Here is a 19,050-nt window from a genome sequence, read left to right as displayed (position 1 = left end):
TCTGGGACATCCAGCACAAGAAGCACGTGGGGCTGCTGGAGCAGGTCTGCAGGAGGCCACAGAGATGCTCAGTGGCTGCAGAAGCTCCCCTGTGGGGCCAGGCTGGGAGAGTTGGGGCTGTGCAGCCTGGAGAAGAGAAGGCTCCAAGAGACCTCAGAGCTGGAGTTCAGTATCTGCAGGGCACCTCCAGGCAGGCAGAGGGCCATGGGTTAGATTTGTTTTTAAAGTACTCTTCCAAGCTGAATGATTCCATGATTCAGTGATCCTCAACACAGCCTTTGCTGAGGGAAGCTGCAGTTCAGTATCTGCAGGGCAGCCCCAGGCAGGCTGGGGAGGGACTGCTCAGAAGGGACTGTGGGGATGGGACCAGGGGCAATGGTTTGGAAGTGGAGCAGGGCAGAGCCAGGTTGGCCATCAGGAGGAAGCTCTGCACAGGGAGGCTGGGGAGACACTGGCACAGGCTGCCCAGGGAGGTGCTGGAGGCTCCATGCCTGGAGCCCTTGAAGCTCAGCCTGGCTGTGTCCCTGGGCAGCCTGCTCTGGCTGGAGCTGGCCCTGCTGCCTGCAGGAGGGTGGCCAAGAGGCCCTTCCAGCTCAGTGCACTGTGAAATGGCACCAAAAGTTCCTGGCCCTGAATGAGCTGAAGATGGTGGGGAAAAGGAAAGGGTCTGGAATCAAACTTGGGGTGGGGAGGTGCAGTGATGGGCAGAGAAGGAGGAGGTGGAACTGACACTGTGAAGACTTGGAGTCCCCTATCCACCCCTTCCCTTGTTTAGTTTTGGATGGATCTATCACTGCTGCTGTTGGCAGCAGTGGCTTCCTGGCACTCCCTCACCTCATTCCAAGGACACAGGAGCTGGAGGAGTCATCACCTCAACCTTCTCATCCTTTAGGGCTGAAGGGGCCCAGAGGCCAGAGCCCTTGTGGTGTCAAAGCAAGAGAAGCCTGCTTACTCTCCACTGAGGGCCTGTGCCAACAGCACACAGGGCTGTGCCACCCAAAGCCTTGCTCCTCAGGCTGCTGGGACGTGGTGTGGACAGAAGAGGCTCACCATGTGCTGCTCTGGGACACTTGGCTCTTTGGCACCTCCCTGAAGCCCAGACAGTTCTCAGAGGGCCTTGGCTGAGAGCTGGCTGAGCTTGAGTGTTGTGTTCAGCTCTGGGCCCCTTGCTCCAGGAAGGACATTGAGGGGATGGAGCCTCCTCAGAGAAAGGTGGTGAGGCTGGAGAAGAGCCTGGAGCCCCTGGGCTAGAGGAGGGGCTGAGGGAGCTGGGGGTGTTCAGGCTGGAGAAGAGGAGGCTGAGGGAGACCTCCTTGCTCTCTGCAGCTCCCTGCTTGCACTGAGAAGGGGACAGCCTCTGCTCCTTGGTGGGCAAGGGACAGGAGCAGAGGCAATGGCTCCAAGCTGCCCCAGGGGGTGCTCAGGAAACGTTTCTGCCCTGGAAGGGCTCTCAGACATCAGAATGCTGTGCCCAGGGCAGTGCTGGAGGCACCATCCCTGGGGGTGGAGCTGGTGCTTAGGGTCACGGGGTGGCATTGCCACGTCAGGGGTCGGACTGGCCCAGCTTGGGGTTTGTTTCCCCCCTGGATGTGTTCTGTGATCAGAGGAGGCAGAGCATTGCTGGTTGTGCCTCTCCCATCTCAGTTCTGCTCTGGGGTTTTCTGTTAATGCTGTTTGCCAAGACAAAGCTTTTAATCTCCTGCCTTTTCCCTGCCCCCCCCTCCCCAAAGCCCCCCTTTCTCAGGCCCAGACCCCATGAAGACCTACAACATCATCTTGAGGGGAATAGACATGATTGAATTTCCAAAGAAGATTGCCAAAAATGCTGCTAATCTAATTAAAAAACTATGCAGGTGAGTGCAGAGGGCAGCCTGGGTCTCACTTGGCAGAGGAGGCTGGGCCTCCCTGCTCCTCAAGGTCTCTTCCAGCCAAAACACTTCTGTGATGCTGTGGAACACTGTGACTGAAGAGGAGGAAAAGGCTGAGGTCCTGAACACCTTCTTTGCCTCAATGTTTTAACAGCAAGGCAGGAGGAGTTCAGGACAAGTGGCCTCCTGAGCTGGGTGATGGGGTCAGGGAGCAGTGTAATGCCCTGGGAATCCATGAGGAATTAGTTGGGGACCTGCTGAGCCACTTGGATCCCCACAAGTCCATGGGGCCGGATGGGATCCATCCCAGGGTGCTGCCTGGACTGCAGCAAGGCCTTTGACACTGTCCCCCACAGCAAACTCCTGGCCAAGCTGTCAGCCCCTGGCTTGGACAGCAGCTCTCTGAGCTGGGTTAGGAACTGGCTGGAGGCTGAGCCCAGGGAGTGGTGGTGAATGGTGCCACAGCCAGCTGGCAGCCAGGCACCAGTGGTGTGCCCCAGGGATCAGTGCTGGGCCCCAGCCTCTTGAACATCTTCATTGATGATCTGGATGAGGGCATTGAGTCAGTCATCAGCAAGTTTGCAGCTGACACCAAGCTGGGGGCAGATGTTGGTCAGTTAGAGGCCAGAAGGGCTCTGCAGAGGGACCTCGACCCACTGGACAGATGGGCAGAGGCCAACAGGATGGCATTCAACAAGTCCCAGTGCCAGGGGCTGCACTTTGGCCACAGCAACCCCAGGCAGAGCTACAGGCTGGGGTCAGAGTGGCTGAGAGCTGCCAGACAGAGAGGGACCTGGGGGTGCTGATTGACAGCTGCCTGAACATGAGCCAGCAGTGTGTCCAGGTGGCCAAGAAGGTCAAGGGCATCCTGGCCTGCATCAGGAAGAGTGTGGCCAGCAGGAGCAGGGAGGTCATTGTGCCCCTGGACTCTGCATTGGTTAGGCCACACCTTGAGTCCTGTGTCCAGTTCTGGGCCCCTCAGTTTAAGAAGGACATTGAGAGACTTGAAGGTGTCCAGAGAAGGGCAACAAGGCTGGGGAGAGGCCTTGAGCACAGCTCTGTGAGGAGAGGCTGAGGGAGCTGGGGTTGCTTAGCCTGGAGAAGAGGAGGCTCAGTGGAGACCTCATTGCCCTCTACAACTACCTTAAAGGTGGCTGTAGCCAGGAAGGGGTTGGTCTCTTCTCCCAGGCAAGCAGCAGCAGAACAAGAGGACACAGTCTCAAGCTGTGCCAGGGGAGGTTTAGGCTGGAGGTGAGGAGAAAGTTCTTCCCAAAGAGAGTTGTTAGCCATTGGGATGTGCTGCCCAGGGAGGTGGTGGAGTCCCCATCCCTGGAGGTGTTCAAGAGGGGATTGGATGTGGCACTTGGTGCCATGGTCTGGCCATGAGGTCTGTGGTGCCAGGTTGGACTCGATGATGCTCAAGGTCTCTTCCAACATTGGTGATACTGTGAGGCTGTGACACTGTGGAATCAGCTGCTCAGCAGGACCAAGACAGTAACCACCTTGCCCCTCCTTTTTGTAGGGACAATCCATCAGAAAGATTAGGGAACTTGAAAAATGGAGTGAAGGACATCCAGAAGCACAAGTAAGTGTCTGCTCCACCAGCCAGCTGCAAGCTGCTCCTCTATCTCCCTCCCCCAGCACACTGCTCCTCCCTCTCCCTGCCCCAGCACACTGCTCCTCCATCTCCCTGCCCCAGCACACTGCTCCTCCCTCTCCCTCCCCCAGCACACTGCTCCTCCATCTCCCTGCCCCAGCACACTGCTCCTCCATCTCCCTCCCCAGCACACTGCTCCTCCATCTCCCTGCCCCAGCACACTGCTCCTCCATCTCCCTGCCCCAGCACACTGCTCCTCCATCTCCCTCCCCCAGCACACTGCTCCTCCATCTCCCTGCCCCAGCACACTGCTCCTCCATCTCCCTCCCCCAGCACACTGCTCCTCCATCTCCCTTCCCCAGCACACTGCTCCTCCATCTCCCTCCCCCAGCACACTGCTCCTCCATCTCCCTCCCCCAGCACACTGCTCCTCCATCTCCCTCCCCCAGCACACTGCTCCTCCATCTCCCTGCCCAGCACACTGCTCTCCCCTCAGGTCAGCCCATCCTCCCTCTTGCCCTGATGATGTTTCACTGATGTCTCCCAAGTTTTCCTGCTGCTGGAGGGGGACAAGGAAAAGTTGGAGGCCCACAGCAGGAGCCCTAACCCTCTCTCCTCCATCCATGCTCCCATCTCTAAAGCAGCAGGAAGGGGCTGGATGGACATTTTGAGTGCATGGGCTGAAGGTTCAGTTCAGAGCTCGTCCACCTACCTCAGCTGCTGTAGTTTGATCACCTCAAACTAGGAGGAGGGCATCCCTTAGCTCCCCCTCTCCCAGGAGGAAAGGGCTTAGAGGGTCTCAGATGGGAAGGACTGAGCCTCTAGAAAGCAAAGGGCAGCTGCCAGGATACCTGCAGCCAGGAAAGGTGTCCCTGGGAGCTGCCAACATTGGTGCTGGTGCTGGTACCTCCACCTGCTGCTACAGTCCCAAACACACAGATCCTGAGGGGGGCAGGAGGCCTCCTGAGGGCTGGTGGGAGAGCTGGCTGCAGGAGCAGAAGCCCCCTGAGTGAAGGACTCCTACTCTGTGTCTAACTGTCTCTCTTCCTTCCCTTCCAGATGGTTTGAAGGCTTTAACTGGGAAGGGTTACGCAAAGGGACACTGACACCTCCCATCATACCGAGTGTAAGTCCCTCTGATCTGCTCCTCCCTGGCCAGGGGCTGACTGTGAGCTCCAGACACTAGCACACTGGAGGCCAGTGGGGACACTGAGCTTTGTTTCTTCTGAGGGTGCTTGGAAAAACTCACATTAGAGGCCATAGTGAGTGTGTGGGCAGCCTGTGCCAGGAGAAGGGGCTCTGGGGGGGGCATAACCAGTGAGTCACAGTGCTGTGCCCAGTGCTGGGCTCCCCAGTTCCAGAGGCAGGGAAGTGCTGGAGAGAGCCCAGGGCAGGCTGCAAAGCTGCTGAGGGGCCTGGAGCAGCTCTGGGAGCAGCAAAGGCTGAGAGCCCTGGGGCTGAGAGCCTGCAGGAGAGCAGCCCCAGAGGGCAGCTGAGCAATGCTCAGCAAGAGCTAAAGGAGCTGTGGGGGGCAAGAGGCTGGGGCCAGGCTCTGCTGAGTGGTGCCCAGGGCCAGGCCAAGGGGCACAGAGTGGCAGGCAGGAGGTTGGATGTGAGCAGGAGGAGAAAGTTGTTTGGTGTGAGGCTGCTGGAGGCCTGGAGCAGGCTGCCCAGAGAGGTTGTGGAGTCTGCTGGTGTGGAGAGCTTCCAACCCACCCTGGGCACTGTGCTGCTGGGCAAGCTGCTGGGGGTGCCCTGCTGGAGCAGGGGCTGGGGCTGGGGGATGCCCAGAGGTCCCTTCCTGGGGCCCCCTGATGCTGTGGTTCAGTTCTGCTGTGGTGAAAGGCCCTTCAGAGCAGGAGATCCAGGCAGGATCACTCACTGCTACCCATTCTTCTCTCCCTCACCTTGTTTCTTCACCCACTTTTCACATGCCAGCAGGGAGCTGCCACTTTCACCCTCTCCCCTCAGATGTTTCCTCTTTCTTTCTCCTTTCTTCTTACTTCTTTTGGCAAGGCAAGTGTGATTTGCCTGCCATCTCCCCTTTCTTCTGCAGGAACCTTTCCCTCTGTTTCCCCTTCAGTGTTGTCACTGTCCCCCTCCCCTCCCCCCACCCCTGCGGGCCATGGGAAGCCCCTGGTTTGTGTTTAACCGGGAGCAGAGCTGGGGACAGCTCCACTCAGCCTCCTTTGGAGCCCAGCTCCTCCTTTGATGTCTTTGTGAGCTCTGTCCCTACAAAGCCCTCTGCAGAGGGAAACCAAACAGGATTAGCTGATCGAAATTACCTTGGCCCCTTCTGTCCTGCAGCCCTTCCCTCCCTGTCTCAGCTTAATCCCTGCCTCGCCCTGCCTCCCCCCACCAGGATCACCCGGCTCATGGCAGCAGCAGCACCCCCTTGCTCCATCCAGCCGGGGTCCTGCAGCTCCTGCAGCAGCAGGCAGGGCTCAAGGGCTCAGTTGGACACCCCAGAAGCTTTCTCAGCTGCTGTGGGAGAGCAGGAGGGCTTTGCAGCCCCAGGGGTCTGCAGGGGTTGCTGGCAGAGGGTGGAAGAGAGCAGGGTGGTGGCAGCGCTGAAGGCAGGGTGTCCAAAGCACATCCAACCCTTCCCTCCAGCCAGACCTTTGGCTTCTGATAAGGTGATTTGAGTGACTGTCAATGTGTCAGCAGCACTGCTCACCACACTTCAAGGCAATGAAGTCCAGATTTCCTCCTTCCCATCCAGTGTCAACTCCTGCAGGGTGTCAGTGCAGCCTGAACATGTCCACTCTCTCTCCAAGGGGCTTTGGTGGATTTGGGCTTCACCAAGAGCATTTCCAGAGCTGCTTTTACCCAGGGTAGGGAGGGACCTGCTGGAGCAGGGCCAGAGGAGGCCACAGCAGTGCTGGCAGGGCTGGAAGCCCTCTGCTGGGAGGCCAGGCTGGGAGAGTTGGCCTTGGGCAGCCTGCAGGGGAGAAGGCTCCAGGCAGACCTCCTGCTGGCCTTGCAGGGCTCCAAGGGCCCAGCAGAAAGCTGGGGACAGACTTCTGAGCAGGGCCTCTTGGGCCAGGCCAAGGGGGGATGGTTTGGGCTGCAAGAGGGAGCTTGAGAGTGGAGAGAAGGAGAAATGGTTGGTGCTGAGGGTGGGGAGAGCCTGGCCCAGGCTGCCCAGAGAGCTGGGAGCTGCCCCATGGCTGGCAGCAGTGCAGCTCAGGTTGGTTGGGGCTGTGAGCAGCCTGCTCTGCTTGGGGCTGTCCCTGCTGGCTGCAGGGGGCTGTGACTCCTGTACCAGTGGGTGGCTGAGCTAAAGAGCCTCCAGAGCTTGAGAGCCTGGGGGCCTGGACCACCAGAGCAGGGGAGCTGTGGGAAGGTCTCTTGGCATTCCACAAGAAGTTGTGGACTGAAAACTTTTATTGCCTGCAGTTAGCAACAAATGTTCTTGAATGAGTCAGGCCACATCTGGAGTCCTGTGCCCAGTTCTGGGCTCCCCAGCTCCAGAGGCAGGGAAGTGCTGGAGGGAGTCCAGGGCAGGCTGCAAAGCTGCTGAGGGGCCTGGAGCAGCTCTGGGAGCAGCAAAGGCTGAGAGCCCTGGGGCTGAGAGCCTGCAGGAGAGCAGCCCCAGAGGGCAGCTGAGCAATGCTCAGCAAGAGCTAAAGGAGCTGTGGGGGGCAAGAGGCTGGGGCCAGGCTCTGCTGAGTGGTGCCCAGGGCCAGGCCAAGGGGCACAGAGTGGCAGGCAGGAGGTTGGATGTGAGCAGGAGGAGAAAGTTGTTTGGGGTGAGGCTGCTGGAGGCCTGGAGCAGGCTGCCCAGAGAGGTTGTGGAGCCTCCTCTGGAGACTTCCAAGGCCCGTCTGGATGTGTTGCTGTGCAGTCTGCTTTAGGTGCCCCTGCTCTGGCAGAGGGGCTTGGCTTGGATGCTCTCCAGAGGTCTCTTCCAGCCCCCCCCGCTGTGATGTATGCCCGGGGGGGTGCGGGAGAGCTGCCTGCAGAGGCTCCCTGCGCTGAGCCTCTCCCCTCTCTCTCCTGCAGGTGGCATCTCCCACAGACACAAGCAATTTCGACAGCTTCCCGGAGGACAGTGAGGAGCCACCCCCTGACGACAACTCAGGATGGGACATTGATTTCTAGTGTCTTTCTCTTTACCTGCTTCTGCCTTGCTGAGGACAGCTGCCTGGGACAGGGCTGCCAGCCCAGCCGACGGCGCCGGGGAGGGTTCGTGCTGGGGTCACCGCGATGCCTTGATCGATGCTGCTACAGTTAACTCCAGTGGCATTAGGACTTCTTGCTGAGATGACAACAGTGCTCTTCCTCTGTTCTGTTCCCAGCTGGGCTAGCAGTGGACGTGGTGGTCCTGACACAAAGCCTTTCACCAGGAAAGCAAAGCAGTTTCCTGTCACTGCAATGGCCTTGCTAGGCTGTGAGCCGTGGGAGGGGAGAGAGAACCTCTAATGTAAGAAGCACTTAATCCTAGCTGCCAGCTGCTGCCTCTGTGGAGTAGGATCAGGAGTCATGTAGGAAGTGCTGTAGCTGATGACAGTGCAGGGGTTGGGCTACTCCCACCCTCCAAGCTCCACAGATCTTCTGCTGGAGGCCAGTGGAGGAGTAAAGGAGGACCACAACAGTACTGCTCAGAGCTGCCAGCACAGCAGCAGCGAAGCTGGTCCTTTTTTTCCCCCCCCTTTCCAAGCAGTGTTGGTGGCAAGACTGAATGTCACCTTCCCTCTTTGCTTGGGAGAGTTCTCTTCTAGCCTGGTCACACAAAAGCACAACTGCTCTCCGTCCTGCTGAGGTAGATGTGGGCTCACTTCTCTCCTAACAGCTGAGAGGCCATCCATGTAACATGGCATTTTGGGGGGGGGTGGTGGGGTTGTTTTGTCTCCTTTCCCTTGGTACAAAACCATGACTGCATGAAGAAAGACATCATCAGATCAACTCATTCCACATAGCAAACAGTGCTCAAGTGATGGTCCTGTGGCCAATGCCACAGCAGCCCCACTGGGCTTCTTTATTTGCTGGTCAGGCCTGCAACCAAGCTTAGTTTTGACCTTTTGGAACCCCTAGGGCAAACTTCAGACTCATCCTGTACTGTATAGGTGCTATGGACATCCCCTCCTCAGGCTGCACAGCACCACTCCACCACTGGGTCAGGCATATGTAGCAGGAGGCATCACTCTCCATCACCTTCTTAGATGATTTGATGTCTCCATCTGTGCATCTCTTTCCATGTTCAGCACAAAGTGAGTGAAGACAAAAGGTGGTTCTGGGCCAGTCTGGTGGCTCCCTGTGTAACAGCACCCTAAAAATGGAATCCTGAGGCTAGAGTAAGGAGCTCCAGAGGAGCTGTACCTATGGGGCCAGGCTGGGAGAGTTGGGGCTGTTCAGCCTGGAGAAGAGAAGGCTCCAGGCAGACCTCAGAGCAGCCTTGCAGTACTTTGAAGGGGCTCCAGGAGAGCTGGGGAGGGACTTTGGACAAGGGCTGGGAGTGCCAGGCCCAGGGACAATGGCTTTGAGCTGGGAGAGGAGAGATTGAGAGTGGAGAGGAGGAAGAAATTGTTGGCAGTGAGGGTGGGGAGAGCCTGGCACAGGCTGCCCAGGGAGGCTGTGGCTGCCTCCTGCCTGGAGGTGTTGCAGGCCAGGCTGGATGAGGCCCTGAGCAGCCTGTGCTGGTGGGAGGTGTCCCTGCCCATGGCAGGGGGCTTGGCACTGGCTGGTCTTCAAGGCCCCTTCCAACCCAACCCATTCTGTGACTCTATCAAAGTCAGTGGAGTTAAGTGGCCAAACTGCTCCTGGAGGTGTCCGTGACCCAGTGACTGTGTGCAAGGCACAGGGGGAGCTGGATCTGAGTCAGCTCCTGGGCAAACCAGATCATCACAGCTGCACTTCTTCCTCCCTCCCACTGCTTTTCCTGTGCCTGAGTGCAGTCTCTGCAGCCCTACCAGAGCAATCCCTTCTCTGGGTGCCCTTTTATTGCATGGGGCCAGGAGTTTCTCCCATCACACCAACAAGAAACTTCAGCTTTCAGGCTCCACAAGAACAAGCAGCCTGCTGCCTCGTTTGGTCTCAGAGCAGCCAAGAGCTGCTGTGTGCACTGGCAGGTGAAGGATCAGCCTGGGCTGGGAAGCCATCCTATGGCCTTTGCCTGCAAGTACACAGAGCATGCATCTTTGACCAGGAAAAGTCTGCTGCCTGAGGTTGAACCCCATCCTGTTCCTAATGCAAGTGATGTGATAGAGAGGTTTCTTTCTCTCTTCCTGTGACAGCACTGCTGATGGCTGCTGTTTGCCAGAACTTCTTCATCCCCACACCTTTGAAACCAGCCACTGGCTGCTGAATTTCCTTCCTCATGTCCCCAGGGGTGAGGCAACACCGTGGGCAGAGCCACTTGAGGTTGTTTCCACTGTCCATTCCTCGAGGAAAAGGCTGGTGTGGGGAGCTGCCTGGGTAGGGCAAACACAGGCTGGCTCCTCAAGGCTTTTTCCTGAGGGATGGAAGGGGCTGGAAGCCAGTGCCAGGGCTCAGCTCACCACTGGCCATCTCAGCAGGCAGGCTCAAAGGCAGGTTCTTTACTCAGCCTCTTCTTCTCCCCTCAACAGTACAGTGACATGGGAGGAGAAAACCTTTCGTGGTTGGGACCAAAACCTAGGGGGGGAGTTGGTCCCAAAGGGATGGTGCTGAGCAGCTGGGATGCAGTTGTCACTGAAGGGGGCTGCCAGGAGGAAGCAGAATCACAGTGGTTATGGGGGCTAAGGGGAGAAGGTGAGGAGAAACTCGGTGTGGGGGTTCTGGTGCCCTGCAGAGGCTGCCCAGAGAGCTTGTGGAGTCTCCTCCCTCCTTCTCTGGAGACTTTCAAGCCCCGTTGGGATGCATTCCTGCGTGCCCTGCCCTGGGTGCTCATGCTCTGGCAGGGAGGTTGGGCTGGATGATCTCTGGGGGGTCCCTTCCAGCCCCTCTGTGACTCTGAAGGCGTTCAGAGGGGCGGAAGAGTCCTTCCCCTGGCTCTCCATGCCACGCACGGTGAGCAACCCCTGCAGCTCCGCCAGACACCAGGTGATTTTCGCTCAACTCTCCATCACCCTCCCCACTGGAGCCACCCTCCTTGGCACAGGGGGAGGGTACCCTCCTTCCCTTACAGGCATCTGTATTTGAGTTACATTAGCTGTCCATATCCCTATCTATATTCAGCACCACGGACTGCCTCTGTGTCCCACTTCCTGCCCTTCCTCCCTGGGCTCCTTTCTGGTTTGGCTCTCTGGGGCCTGTGAGTGTTTTTTTTTGGGGGGGGGGGGGGGGAACCAGCTGCAAGCTGCTGGTGAGTTGAAGGTGGTGTTGCTCCGACTTGGCCAGGCCCTGGCTTGCCAGCAGTGCTGCATCATTCCCCCCAGCACACCCTCCTTCAGCAGCAGGACCACGAGGGGGTCTCCGTGTAAATAGGTCTTTCCGTGTTGGCATTTGTGGCACGCCTAGAACCTTCTCTGGGGGTGGTTTGGGGTGGGGGGTGTGTGTGTGTGTGTTCCATGGCATTATTCCTCCATTCTTCTTCTTGGCAATGTTTTTTTTAGGTCAAGGTAGACTTGAATCAATGTCATAATTGTCAGTATTATGGAACTCTGTGTCAGCTGTCCTGTCCACCCATCCCCATAGCTCTAGATCACGACCTAGCTCTCTGGCATTGGTGCAAGTGCCTTAAACCCATGGCATCCCCTAGATATCAAACCTCCCCCCACCCACCCCCACCCCCAGACCAACACCACAACACAACAGACTTGGTGTTATGCTGCATGACAGAGACAGACACACCTGGAGCTGTCCTCCTTCCTGAGCTTGCTGCGGTTTGCAGCCCTTTGGAAGCCTTTCTTAACCCGCCTGCCTCTTGAGGAGCTGCAGAACCGATGACGTGGTGCCCTTACTTCTGTCGCCTGTACCCAGAGCTGTGCATCCTCTGAGGAGATGCAGACTCATTTCTGTGAAATGTACACGTGTGCCCTGCAGGTCCCACCCAGCTCTGACATCCCAGCCCGGCCCTGCACGGCTGGTGCCTCTTTCCCTGCCCGGCTGCGCAGACCCAACGCCCTGGCGTGCTGTCCCAGTGCCAGCCTCCTCCTCTTCCTTCTCCTCCTCCTTCTCCTCCTCCTCTTCTGCTCACATATCAGAAAAGAGTGGGTTGTGGATGCCCCCTCCCTGGAGATGTTCAAGGCCAGGTTGGATGGGGCCTTGAGAAGCCTTGGGCTAGCTGAGAGGTGGCCCTGCCCGTGGCGGGGGGGCGTTGGATTCGATGCTCTCCGAGCTCCAGCCTAAGCCGGTCTGTGGTTCTCTGATGTGAACAAAACACCCCACCAAGCAACAAGCAGCTCGACCTGGCCCCAAACCCTGACCCAGAGCTCACCTACACCACTCAACGAGACAGGATCCACGCTCGTGTCCACCCCCCTGCATCCACCATGGTTGTCCTACGGAGCAAAGAGGGAAAGCTGGAAGCTCCTCGTCCTCCACAGCTCCTCAGCCCTGTAAACCACCCACAAAGCTGAGGCTTGGGTGGGTTTAGAGCTTCGCTTTAGGGCTGTGCGGATCCGAACCCCCTCCACGCTGCCCGTCCCGGCGCCAGCCTCCTCCTCCTCCTCCTCTTCTGCTCCTCAGCCCTGCTAAGGAAGCGTGGGTATGGACAGTCCACCCAAGCACACCACAAGCAGCGTGACCTGGCCCCGGGGCCCTGACCCCCCCCCCAGCTCATTTGCACCACGCAGCAGGTCAGGATCCCTGCTTCTGCCCACGCCCAGCTTCTCCCTCCGCGCCCTGTCTGATGGAGACGGAAAGCTGGAAGCTCCTCATCCTCCGCAGCTCCTCGACTGCATAAACCAACCATGAAGCCGAGGCTTGGGTGGGTTTAGGGCTTTACTGGCCAAAGGGGGGAAACTAAACTGGGAGCTGCCTCTCATCCCCAGTCCCACTTTCTGCTGTTTTTACACTAGCCCTTGGTTTTCTATTCTGGTTTTCCTCTTGACCCGAAGGAGGTTTCGGCGGCCGGCCGCGCGGCCGGCCACCCGCCGGCGGCACTCTTTGGGTGTAGGTTGAAGCCCTCTCTGTTTCTCCTACACTTTGACTGCTTTGGTTTTTGCTCTGCCCTTTTCCCTGCAGCTGTACTTGCCGAGTGCCTGTTGTATACTTTATAGAGTTGAAATAAAAACACTTACTTTTGAGCGCGGCGTCGGCGCCTTCCCTCCGGCACCAGGCGCCCCAGCCTGGAGAGCTGCCCTGCTCGGACACTCCCTGGCAGCGCTTCGGATCACAGGGAGAAGACAAAAGCAGGTCTGGGGTGCTTAGGGGATCCAGATAGAATAGAATGGAATGGAATGGAATGGAATGGAATGGAATGGAATGGAATGGAATGGAATAGAATAGAATAGAATTAGAATAGAATAGAATAGAAATAGAGTGGAGTAGAATAGAATAGGATAGAATAGAAATAGAATAGGATAGAATAGAAATAGAATAGAATAGAAATAGAGTAGAATAGAATAGAAATAGAATAGAGTAGAATAGAATAGGATAGGATAGAATAGAGTAGAATAGAATAGAATAGAAATAGAATAGAATAGAGTAGAGTAGAATAGAATAGAATAGAAATAGAGTAGAATAGAATAGAGTAGAATAGAAATAGAATAGAGTAGAATAGAAATTAGAGTAGAACAGAATAGAATAGGATAGGATAGAATAGAGTAGAATAGAATAGAATAGAAATAGAATAGAGTAGAATAGAATAGAAATTGAGTAGAGTAGAATAGAAATGGAATAGAATAGGATAGGATAGGATAGGATAGGATAGGATAGGATAGGATAGGATAGGATAGGATAGGATAGAATAGAGTAGAATAGAATAGAAATAGAATAAAATAGATTAGAATAGAATAGAAATAGAATAGAATAGCAATAGAGTAGAATAGAAATAGAGTAGAGTAGAATAGAAATTAGAGTAGAATAGAATAGAATAGGATAGAATAGGATAGAATAGAATAGAATAGAAATAGAATAGAATAGAGTAGAATAGAATAGAAATTGAGTTGAGTAGAGTAGAATAGAATAGAAATAGAATAGAATAGAAATAGAATAGAGTACAGTAGAATAGAATAGGATAGGATAGAATAGAATAGAATAGACCAGATTGGAAAATACCTCTGAGATCATTGAGTCCAACCTATCATCCAACACCACCCAAACAACTAACCCATGGCACCAAGCACCCCATCAAGTCTCCTCCTGAACACCTCCAGGGATGGGGACTCCACCACCTCCCTGGGCAGCACATTCCCATGGGCAATCACTCTCTCTGGGTAGAACTTCTTCCTAACCTCCATCCTAAACCTCCCCTGGCACAGCTTGAGACTGTGTCCTCTTGTTCTGGTGCTGGGTGCCTGGGAGAAGAGCCCAACCCCCACCTGTCTACAACCTCCCTGCAGGGAGTTGGAGAGAGCAAGAAGGTCTCCCCTGAGCCTCCTCTTCTCCAGGCTAAGCAACCCCAGCTCCCTCAGCCTCTCCTCACAGGGCTGTGTTCCGAGCCCCTCGCCAACCTCGTTGCCCTTCTCTGGACACCTTCCAGCAGCTCAACCTCCTTCCTAACCTGAGGGGCCCAGAACTGGACACAGTAGGCTGCAATGGCAAATGGCCACAGTTGCTCTGTCTTGAGAAGAGAAGGCTGAGAGGGGAAATTATCAATGCCTATCAACACCTGAGAGGTGGGGGGCAAGGCTCGTTTTGGTGGTGCCCTGTGATGGGTCAAGGAACAACAGGTACAAGCTGCAACCCAGGAGGTTCCACCTCAACAGGAGGAGAAACTACTTTAGTGTGAGGGTGCTGGAGCCCTGGAGCAGGCTGCCCACAGAGGTTGTGGAGTCTCCTCTGTAGAGATTCCACTTGGATGAGTTCCTGAGTGACCCTGCTCAGGGAGAGGGGTTGGACTGGATGATCTCTGGAGGTACCTTCCAATCTCTGTGATACTTCAGAGATGATTTGAGCACCAGCTTCACCCTGAGCAGCCTGGCAAATGAGCTATGAGATTTGAGCCTTGCAGGCAGCTGTGTGCTGAGCTGCAGCCAGAGCAGGGAGAGCAGCAGCACAGGGAGGGGATTCTGCCCCTCTGCTCTGCTCTGCTCAGAGCCCACCTGCAAACTGAGAGGAGCTCTAGCAACAGGTGGGGGGCAAGAGGCTGGGGCCAGGCTCTGCTGAGTGGTGCCCAGGGCCAGGCCAAGGGGCACAGAGTGGCAGGCAGGAGGTTGGATGTGAGCAGGAGGAGAAAGTTGTTTTGTGTGAGGCTGCTGGAGGCCTGGAGCAGGCTGCCCAGAGAGGTTGTGGAGTCTGCTGGTGTGGAGAGCTTCCAACCCCCCCTGGGCACTGTGCTGCTGGGCAAGCTGCTGGGGGTGCCCTGCTGGAGCAGGGGGAGTTGGGCTGCATGATCTCCAGAGGTCTCTCTCAACCTTGACCCAGCACCCAGAACCAGCAACTCTGTGACATCAGTCATGGTGCTGAGGGCACCATGGCAACCAAAGCCCTGCAGGCACCTTGTCAGGTGCTGACTCTGGTGGTCAGGAGAACTCAGACCTTGCTGTGTCCACGTCCAAATGGCAACCATGACCCTGCTCCATCTGCTTCTGCTGCTGGCCCTGTGCTGGGCTGCCCATGGTGCACAGAGCAACTGTGTGTAAGTGGGACCTGGCTCTCAGAGGGAGCCTGGGAAGCCCTGATGGGCTTCACTGGGGGCTGCCCCTTGTCCCCTGTGGCCACACTGCAGCAGCTAAAACCCCAAGTGGGAGCCTCAGCTCCTGGCCAGCACCCAGGCTGCTGGCACACCTTGTCTGTGTGGGCTAAAGCAAAGCCAGGTTTGGGTGCCCACAGTGTGCCCTGGCTCTGCTGTGCATGCCAGGCAGCGTGGGGAAGGGCAGGTGGCTGCCCTGTAGCCTGCCTAGCGATCAGCAGGACACTCAGGGGGTTCTGGTTTCAGGGGCTGTGGACTCCGGCCCATGGCTGCCACGTGGGGCAAGTCACGCGTGGTGGGTGGCACCGATGCCCAGCCAGGGGCCTGGCCGTGGATCGTCAGCCTCCAGGATGCCCATGGAGCAGGCTCTGGGCACATCTGCGGAGGGTCCCTCATCACTCCCCAGTGGGTGCTGACAGCAGCTCACTGCTTCGTCAAAGGCAGGTAAGGAGGAGCCGGGTGCGAGCATCTCCCCGCAGCACCGGCAGCTGCCCTGTCCACAGCGCCCCCAGCACTCCTACCCCAACCCCGGGGCGGGGACTGCTCGGGAAGCGCAAGCCCGTGGAGAGGACCTGTAGCATCACCAAGTCCAACCATTCCCTAGCCCCGGGAGAAGGCCGGGCTGGTGCCAGGGCTTCCCAGCAGGCTCCGGCTCAGCGCTCCCCGCGCCCAGGGCGGCGGCGGCGGCGGCGGCCCCGCTCCGCGCTGTGCCGCGGGCGGGCGGGCAGCGCAGCGCCGGGCTGCGGCCGCCGCCCCCTGAGCCCCTCGGCCCCTCTCCCGCCAGGCACGTCAGCCAGTGGCGGGTGGTGGCGGGGGTCACGCAGCTGTCCCAGCACGGCCCCGAGACGCAGACGCGGCAGGTGCGGCGGCTGCTGCTGCACCGCAGCTACGACAGCGTCACCGAGAGCCACGACATCGCCCTGCTGCAGCTGGACCGGCCCCTGCGCTGCGGGCAGCGCGTCCAGCTGGCCTGCGTGCCCCCGGCCTCCGAGCCCCTGCCCCCGCTCGGAGACTGCTACGTCAGCGGCTGGGGCTCCACCGCGGCCAGAGGTGAGCGCCGCAGCCCCCTCCTGTGCTGGGCACGATGGGCAGGCGGGGGCCAGGCGGCACCAAGGGAGGTGGAGGTTGGTCTGCAACAGGGCAGGGAGGCTCTGCAGAGGGACTTGGGTAGAATAGAATAGAATAGAATAGAATAGAATAGAATAGAATAGAATAGAATCGAATCGAATCGAATCGAATCGAATCGAATCGAATCGAATCGAATCGAATCGAATCGAATCAAATAGAATCGAATCGAATCGAATCGAATCGAATCGAATAGAATAGAATAGAATAGAATAGAATAGAATAGACCAGACCAGGTTGGAAGAGACCTTCGAGATCATCATGTCCAACCTATCATCCAACACTACCAGATTGGGTCCACGGGGCAGTGTTCAAGGCATGAGCTCCAACAGGGCCAAGGGCCAGGTCCTGCGCTGGGCTCACAACATCCCCCTAGGGAGCTGCAGGCTTGGGGCAGTGTGGCTGGGAAGCTGCTGGCAGAAAGGGACCTGGGGGTGCTGATCAACAGGAGCCAGCAGTGTGCCCGGCTGGCCAAGAAAGCCACTGGCATCCTGGCTGGGAGCAGCAATGCTGTGCCCAGCAGGAGCAGGCAGGGCACTGTCCCCCTGTGCTGGGCACTGCTGAGGCCACAGCTCCAGTGCTGTGCCCAGAGTTGGGCTCCTCAAGGCAAGAGAGAGGTGGAGGTGCTGGAGCCAGGGCAGAGCAGGGCAAGGAAGCTGGGAAGGGCCTGCAGCAGAAATCTGCTGAGGAGAGGCTGAAGGAGCTGGGGATGGTTAGTGTGGGGAAGAGGAGGCTGAGGGGAGAGCTCCCTGCTCTCTGCAGCTCCCTGAGAGGAGGTGGTGGAGAGGTTGCTGCTGCTCTCTTCTCACAGGTGATGAACAAGAGGCAATGGCCTCAGGCTGCAGCAGGGCAGGCTCAGACTGGGCACCAGGCAAAGGCTTTTCCCAGCAAGAGTGGTCAGAGCCTGGCAGAGGCTGCCCAGGGAGGTGGTGGAGTCCCCAAGCCTGGAGGTGTTTCAGGGTGCTTTGGCTGTGGTGCTTGGGGCTGTGGGTTAGGGGTGACCCTTGCAGGGTAGGGTCAGTGGTTGGAGTTGGTGACCCTGAGGGGCTTTGCCTCCCTGGATGTCTCTGGGGTTCTGTGACTCTGTTAGGCCTTCTGACAGCAGGGGTGAAAGGCAGAGCCAGGCTGCAGGGACATGGGGACACCTCTGGAGAGATGGGCCCAGGCCACCTACCCAACAGCAGGCAGAGGGGAAATCACAGAAACACTGAGGTTGGAAAGACCTTTAAGAGCATCAGGTGCAACCACAACCCAAGTGCCATGACCACAGCACCGCAGCCACACGCTTGAATACCTCCAGGGACGGCGACTCCACCACCTCCCTGGTGCTGCCAAGGCCGTGGGAAGGGGCTCCCAGCAGGGAAGCAGAGCTGGGCAGCAGCTGCTGGGGCTCAGTTCCTCTCTGTGCTCACAGCTCTAGGACCACCTGATGTGCTGCAGGAGGCCAAGGTGCAGCTCATTGACACCAAGCTGTGCAACAGCAGCCGGTGGTACGCGGGGGCCATCCATGAGCACAACCTGTGTGCAGGCTACCCACAGGGTGGCATCGACACCTGCCAGGTAGGAGCAGCTGGGGCTGCACAGCACCATGGGCAGCCCTGGCACAGGAGCTCAGGCACCTGAGCAGAGCCCTGTGGACGATGAGCTCTCCATGGGACAGCAATGTGCCTTGGTGGCCAAGGAGGCCAAGGGTATCCTGGGCTGCGTTCAGAAGAGTGTGGCCAGCAGGGCAAGGAAGGTTCTCCTCTTGTTCTGCTCTGCCCTGGTGGAGGATTCTGTCCAGTTCTGGGCTCCCCAGAGGGACAGGGATAGACTGGAGAGAGTTCAAGGGAGGCTGCAAAGCTTCCAAGGGGCCTGGAGCAGCTCTGGGAGCAGCAAAGGCTGAGAGCCCTGGGGCTGTGGAGCCTGCAGAAGAGCAGCCCCAGAGGGCAGCTGAGCAATGCTCAGCAAGAGCTAAAGGAGCTGTGGGGGGCAAGAGGCTGGGGCCAGGCTCTGCTGAGTGGTGCCCAGGGCCAGGCCAAGGGGCACAGAGTGGCAGGCAGGAGGTTGGATGTGAGCAGGAGGAGAAAGTTGTTTGGTGTGAGGCTGCTGGAAGCCTGGAGCAGGCTGCCCAGAGAGGTTGTGGAGTCTCCTTCTCTGGAGACTTTCCAGCCCCACCTGGATGTGTTCTGTGTGCCCTGCCCTGGGTGCCCCTGCCCTGGCAGGGGGTTGGCCTGGGTGATCTCTGGAGGTCCCTTCCAGCCCCTCCCATTCCACGATGCTATGACACAGCTCTGGCAGGTGCTGTGAGAGACAAGGAGCCAGCCACAGAGCTGACAGAAGCCACTAGCACCACCCTAATCCTCTCTCCTCTGCTGCAGGGTGACAGTGGAGGTCCTCTTGCCTGCCAGGACAGGAATGGGCCTTACTTCTGGCTGGTGGGATTGACCAGCTGGGGGAAAGGCTGTGCCAGAGCCAGGCGGCCCGGCGTCTACACCTCCACACAGCACTTCTACAACTGGATCCTGGAGCGGATGGGCCTGTCCCCAGGGGCAGCAGCTGCCACCCCTCCCCAGGCAGCCTCCTCCACCCCTCCCCAGGCAGCCTCCTCCACCCCCCCGCAGGCAGCCTCCTCCACCCCCCCGCAGGCAGCCACGCAGCCAGGCTCGGCCGAGTCCTGCCCCTTCCCACGCAAGAAGCTGGTGGAGTTCTTCAAGCTGCTGCAGGAGCTGCTGCAGAACCTAAGGGGCAGCAAGGCCTGA

The 19,050-nt window shown here is 57.9% G+C and overlaps 2 protein-coding genes across 3 annotated transcripts in view; both read left to right on the top strand.

Annotated features, from left to right (window-relative positions):
- The window catches only part of PRKG1 (protein kinase cGMP-dependent 1), a 287,512-nt gene extending 279,456 nt beyond the window's left edge, over positions 1-8,056 (top strand). For both annotated transcript variants that reach the window (XM_054174681.1, XM_054174680.1), the window contains exons 15-18: positions 1,731-1,853; positions 3,391-3,453; positions 4,525-4,591; positions 7,471-8,056. In XM_054174681.1, the coding sequence (XP_054030656.1) occupies positions 1,731-1,853; positions 3,391-3,453; positions 4,525-4,591; positions 7,471-7,569 (352 nt within the window). In that variant the 3' untranslated portion in view covers positions 7,570-8,056. The remainder of the gene's footprint in view (positions 1-1,730; positions 1,854-3,390; positions 3,454-4,524; positions 4,592-7,470) is intronic.
- Positions 8,057-15,059: 7,003 nt separating this feature from the next.
- LOC104300680 (acrosin) lies at positions 15,060-19,050 on the top strand. The gene is made up of 5 exons (XM_054174732.1): positions 15,060-15,130; positions 15,431-15,628; positions 15,969-16,240; positions 17,730-17,869; positions 18,670-19,050. Exons 1-5 carry the CDS (start codon positions 15,060-15,062, stop codon positions 19,048-19,050), a joined length of 1,062 nt encoding a protein of 353 aa, XP_054030707.1.

This window comes from Dryobates pubescens, chromosome 30 (genome assembly GCF_014839835.1).
Source record: "Dryobates pubescens isolate bDryPub1 chromosome 30, bDryPub1.pri, whole genome shotgun sequence".
Classification (NCBI taxonomy): domain Eukaryota; kingdom Metazoa; phylum Chordata; class Aves; order Piciformes; family Picidae; genus Dryobates; species Dryobates pubescens.
The sequence above is the reverse complement of the archived record's forward strand: the minus strand, read 5'-3'. Positions and strand labels throughout refer to the sequence as shown.

Coding starts and splice junctions, on each gene's coding strand:
- LOC104300680 (XM_054174732.1), top strand. CDS start 15,060: ATGACCCTGCTCCATCTGCTTCTGCTGCTGGCCCTGTGCTGGGCTGCC. Junction 16,241..17,729: donor CACCGCGGCCAGAGGTGAGC/GCCGCAGCCCCC, acceptor TCACAGCTCTAG/GACCACCTGATGTGCTGCAG. Junction 17,870..18,669: donor GTGGCATCGACACCTGCCAG/GTAGGAGCAGCT, acceptor CCTCTGCTGCAG/GGTGACAGTGGAGGTCCTCT.